We start from the raw sequence: 5,440 nt of genomic DNA, 5'->3' as shown, positions 1-5,440 counted from the left end.
TTCAGACGTTCCTTTCAGGAGATATTGAATTTTTCATGTTTTTTCTAAATTAATTAAAAAATACCAATAAATCAATAGTTTTTTCACCACCAATAGGTCTAGGTACCCTATTCGGTACCCCAGAACCCAAATTTCAGCTTTGTAACTCAAATAAACAAAAAGTAGCGCGAAATCCGCCATCTTGGAAAACTTCCAGGAATACTTAACTGTCCATATCTCGGGAACGCAGCGTCTGAGAAATACAAGGTTTGGAACACAAGGGGGCCCTTTGTGATACTTTTCGGCTGGGGGGAGTTTCAGTCGTTTTCAGCGACTGAAATTTTTCTTCACTGAAAGCACTTTCAGGGGCTAGTTTTGGTGGTGCCGAACCCAGCATCCAAAACCCCGTATTTTTGGGAGCGATAGTCGCGGAGTTATTCCTGCTCAAAGTTGGACTTTGACAGCTGGGACAGCTGTCAAACCAACTTTGCGGCTTCATAGCTCCGGTAGTACGGGTCCTAGGAGGCTGGGGTTTTCTTCCTACGGCTTCCCCACGGCGTCTTAAGGTGCTCACCTAGTTTCAGGATATTCGGAGACCTGAAAATTTTTGTGCCTGAAAGTGCTTTCAGGGGATAGCTCTGGTCAAGCCGAGTTGGGAAAGCCCAAACTCTGTATACCTGCGACCAATAGCCGCAAAGTTACGGGGCTCCAAATTCGCACTTTGACAGCTGTCAAAAAAGTTTGGGCCTTCATAACTCGGCAACGGAGAGGCCAATCGAGACGGGGTTTTCTTCACAGCTAATCCCCCGACCCAGCCTATCGCTGTATAAGGGTTCTAACCCTAAATACCAAGGTCAAAATTTTTTGACGTTTTGACCCACTGGAGAGGTGGGGAGGGCTGTGCAGATCACCACGTTGAAAGCCGCAGCTTTGTGCGATCAGGATTGCCGGAGATACAGCCACTTAAGTATCCGCGGCACTTACTTAAATGCCATTTAAGGAAACTTAACTGGACGTAGCTCCGGAACTACGGCTCGTACTGGGACGCGGTTTTCACCTACAATATAGGCGGGGACAGACCTTTCGGTGTGGCATAGCTGCGAGACTCTACATTGAGTCTGGGTAGAGTTCGGCTCTACTTTTTTAACGGATCCTAACACAACCCAATTTTTTGCTGGCATTGTGTTGTAATAGCCTCAAGTAACTGGTTAGCAAGTGTTCTCGCAGCTAAACTCTACATAGAGAGGAATTATAGAGCCCTTTTCTTTTAGCTCCTTCTAGCAGTATTTTAACCTGTACGTTGTTCTTTTGAACATAAATGCAATATTTTGTGACCGTTGACCGTTTTGGCTGTTGACTCCGCTCTGCTGGTTGATGACCTGGAACATAAAAAACCGAATTAGTTAGGACTAATACACACCAATACACTCACATACACCCCAAGCATACTTACACACACGTACGTACGACCACACACACACACACACACACACACACACACACACACACACACACATATACTCTATACCATACTCACCACTACTTACCTCACCCTCCTGGAACGCGCGTTGACGCCGACAGCACCTTATACACTTGATAAGTACTCACCTTAATAAAGACCAGTGCACTTACCTGCATACATATCGGGACATCCACGCAGACCTACGAGTACCTGGAAAAGAAAAGATATTAGAATAGGGCATAAACGGGACGCTAAAATAGCTAGAGTCTGCTATATTGTAAGTTGACTAGTGTTATATTTAATTGTTATACACTTTATACACTTCTTTACACTTTTATAATTATATTTTACTTTTACTCTTTTACGTTTTTCTCTTAATTAATTACCTCTCGTAATACATACCGTGTCTATTGACATTAACGATGAGTTCAAAGAACACTAAAATCGACGCAGCTGCTGGAACAGCGAAAACAACAACAAAATTTTCAGTGCAATCCGCCGGGGTACTGGCGCCACCACGTAGAAGAGTCCCCTCAACTGGAGGCGTCTCGCTCGTGAAGTCGCCAAGGCCCATTGCAGACCCCCCATCGGGCTCCGGAACACCTGCCGCTATTGGAGGTAATCTCCAGATGAAAGCCAATGGCTTATACTTGGAGGCGAAGAGCCTGATGGAGCAATCAGGCAATATAAAGACCACGATAAAGGAAGGAGTTATCAAAAAAATGACGGAAATCAACAACATCGTACTCAGTCTAGCGGAGTCAAGAGATTCGCTCCAGAGTAGCCTTGAGAGATCACGTCTGAGTCATGCGGAGGCACTGCTCAAACTTGAAAGGGAGCACTCAGAAACACCTGTAGGCCCCTTACACACGGCAACAGCGACCACCAACCTGGCTGAACACTCCAGACTCATGGAAGAACTCATGAGGAGACTGGAGCAACACGAGAGAGCAGTCCAGGAGTGCGGAGAGCGTACAGAGAGTCTCAAGAAAAGGCTTGGGGAAGCGAACACGACACTGAGGGTCTCAACCCAAATGGTAGCGAAGGAATCCAACTTGGACGAGGACAAGACTTCGCTCATGAAATCCCTAAACGAACAGAGGGAACTCCTGGTGGAGTCAAACTCTCAAATAACGACTCTGCATACGAAGATTGACAAATTGACGGTCACAGCTTCTGCAACGAGCGAGATTGCACCAAAGAAAATCGATGCTAGAGCCACATACGCTAGTATAGCAGCCAAACCGATAACACCGGTATTTTCAGTCATAGTGTCCTCCGAAACGGAACAGGACACTAGCAACGACGTTATCACCAAAATAAGATCTGCGGTGGACGCAAAAGCAAGCGGCCTTAAAGTTGATAGGATTAGGAAGGCAAGAGACCAAAAAGTCATAGTAAGCTGCGGCAATAGAGACGAGGTGAACAAAGTCTCCGACAAAATCAGAGCCACAGCTTCGAGGCTACGGGTAGAGCCAATGCTAAATAAGGACCCACTGGTAATCCTGAAGGACGTCCTCACTGTGAATACAGATGAGGACATTAAGACAGCACTAAAAAACCAGAATAAACACCTGTTCGAAGAGTTGCCAGTGGATCATTATAGAGCGGAGGTGAAATACCGACGCAGAGCCCGGAATCAATATGTCAACCATGTGGTCCTACAAGTGTCACCCCAAGTGTGGCAGAAACTGGTGCAAGCGGGGAGAGCCCATATAGATCTGCAGAGGGTCGTGGTAACGGATCAGTCGCCACTGGTACAATGTTCCCGTTGTTTGGGCTACGGGCATGGACGCAAGTACTGCAAAGAAACGCAGGACCTATGCAGTCACTGTGCCGAGCCACACTTAAAAGTAGACTGTCCAAGTTGGACGGTTGGGGACCCCCCCACTTGTAAAAACTGTGTCCACTCAAAAGCCGACAGAACGGATCACAACGCTTTTGACGTCAACTGCCCCATCCGGAAGAAATGGGACGAGATAGCGAGGTCCAGTGTAGCATATTGCTAACGTTGATAAAGGCCAGAACGGGGACACCGATGAACCAAACAACTATCATGCATTTCAAGCAAATCTCCAGCGAAAACGCCTCGCCACAAAAGAGCTAATAATCGAAGCAAGTAAGAGAAGGACGAGTTTCGCTCTAGTTCAAGAACCCTACACGGGCGCAAGCGGTGTATTAAAGCAGGAGGTGGGGACAAGAGTAATCCAGTGCACTATAAATAGAAACGGACCAGTGAAAGCTGCAATCATTGTATTTAACGGTAAGGTGAGGGTAATTGAAGACGCAACACTGAACACTGAGAACATGGTTGCAGCCAAACTAAAGACGGAAAAGTGGGAGATTGCAATTGTCTCCGTTTACTTCGAAGACAGCAAACCTCTTGAACCCTACCTACAAAAGCTCAAGGAAGTCATTGAAAAGCTCAACACTAAAAACGTCCTTGTGGGGGGAGATTTCAATGCATGGAGCACGTGGTGGGGAAGTGTGAGAGAAGACAGTCGAGGAGAGGAGCTCAGGGGTACTCTTGACGATCTGAAACTGCACATATTGAATGCGGGAAACACTCCAACTTTCGACACCCTCAGAGGAGGGAAAATATTCCAGAGCTGCGTGGACATCACGGTATGTAGCGAAGACCTAATTGGGAAAACAAACAATTGGAAAGTTAACAAGGAAATAACAAGCTCGGATCATAACACCATAACATTCACATTAAAACTGGAAAAACACACACAAAATAATGAGAGTAAATCAACACGAATATACAACACTAGAAAAGCTAACTGGGAAAAATTCGGTAAACATATTGTAGAGTCTCTAAACACAAAAAACTTAACAGAACAAAAGATAAATGAAATAGATACAATAGATGAATTAAAGAAAACAATAGATACATATATAAAAATAATAAAAGAATCATGCGAAAGCAATATACCAAGAATAAAACAGAAAAACAAAGTTAACTTACCGTGGTGGACCGTAGAGCTGGAGAACCTGAAGAGGGACACCCTTAGGAAGAAGAGGCGAATATCCTGGACCGCCCCCCGCCGCAGAAGACACGCAGTTGAAGAGTACCTGAAAATAAAAGAAAAGTATGAAATAGAGGCTGCTAGAGCGCAGACGGACGGCTGGAAGAATTTCTGCACCAAGCAGAACCGAGAGAGCCTTTGGGATAGCATATATAGAGTTATAGGGAAAACATCGCAGAGACATGAGGACCAACTACTCGTGAGGGAGGGAGTGACCCAAAGCCCTGAAGAGTCGGTAAAACTGTTAGCGTCCACATTCTTTCCCGAAGATACGCCTGAGGGGGACAGTGATGAACAGGCCCAAATTCGAGAGGTAGCAAATAATGAGGAAACAGAACACCCGGGCGAAAAGTCGGACCCTCCCTTTACCAAAGCCGAACTCCAATACGCTATAAACAGCTTTAACCCAAAGAAAGCTCCAGGTCCAGACGGCTTCACCGCCGACGTCTGTGTCTCGGCAATAAGAGCCGAAGAGCGGATCTTCCTAGACTTAGTGAACAAGTGCTTAGAGCTCTCGCACTTCCCTGAGCCCTGGAAAGAAGCAACCGTAGTGGTGCTTCGGAAACCCGGCAAGTCTGACCTCACCAATCCAAAGTCGTACCGACCAATAGGGCTTTTGTCAGTCCTGGGAAAGGTGATGGAGAAGATGCTGATCAGAAGGATCAGGTGGCACACCTTGCCCAGGATGAACACCCGACAATACGGTTTTGTACCCCAGCGCTGCACGGAAGACTCCCTCTACGATTTGCTCCAACATATAAAAACGAACTTGGGCAATCACAAAATAAACATCTTAATATCCTTGGACATAGAGGGGGCTTTCGACAGCGCATGGTGGCCGGCAATAAAAATCCAGCTAAAAGAAAAGAAGTGCCCTACGAACCTCCGAAGGCTGGTAAATAGCTATTTGAGTGACCGGAAAGTCACAGTCAGATATGCCGGAGAAGAAGTAACAAGACAGACCACG

At 46.2% G+C, this 5,440-nt stretch overlaps 1 protein-coding gene across 1 annotated transcript; it reads left to right on the top strand.

Annotated features, from left to right (window-relative positions):
* The first annotated feature begins 1,837 nt into the window (after nt 1-1,837).
* LOC126378731 (uncharacterized) lies at nt 1,838-4,295 on the top strand. Its single transcript, XM_050027111.1, has one exon. The coding sequence runs from the start codon at nt 1,864-1,866 to the stop codon at nt 3,448-3,450; it is 1,587 nt and encodes a 528-aa protein (XP_049883068.1). The 5' UTR covers nt 1,838-1,863; the 3' UTR covers nt 3,451-4,295.
* The last annotated feature ends 1,145 nt before the right edge of the window (nt 4,296-5,440 follow it).

The sequence above is a fragment of the Pectinophora gossypiella genome, chromosome 27 (assembly GCF_024362695.1).
Source record: "Pectinophora gossypiella chromosome 27, ilPecGoss1.1, whole genome shotgun sequence".
In the NCBI taxonomy this organism is placed as follows: domain Eukaryota; kingdom Metazoa; phylum Arthropoda; class Insecta; order Lepidoptera; family Gelechiidae; genus Pectinophora; species Pectinophora gossypiella.
This window is presented reverse-complemented; position numbering and strand designations above follow the sequence as displayed.

Bases quoted from the DNA above. Each gene is read 5' to 3' on its own strand.
- LOC126378731 (XM_050027111.1), top strand. From the start codon at position 1,864: ATGAGTTCAAAGAACACTAAAATCGACGCAGCTGCTGGAACAGCGAAA.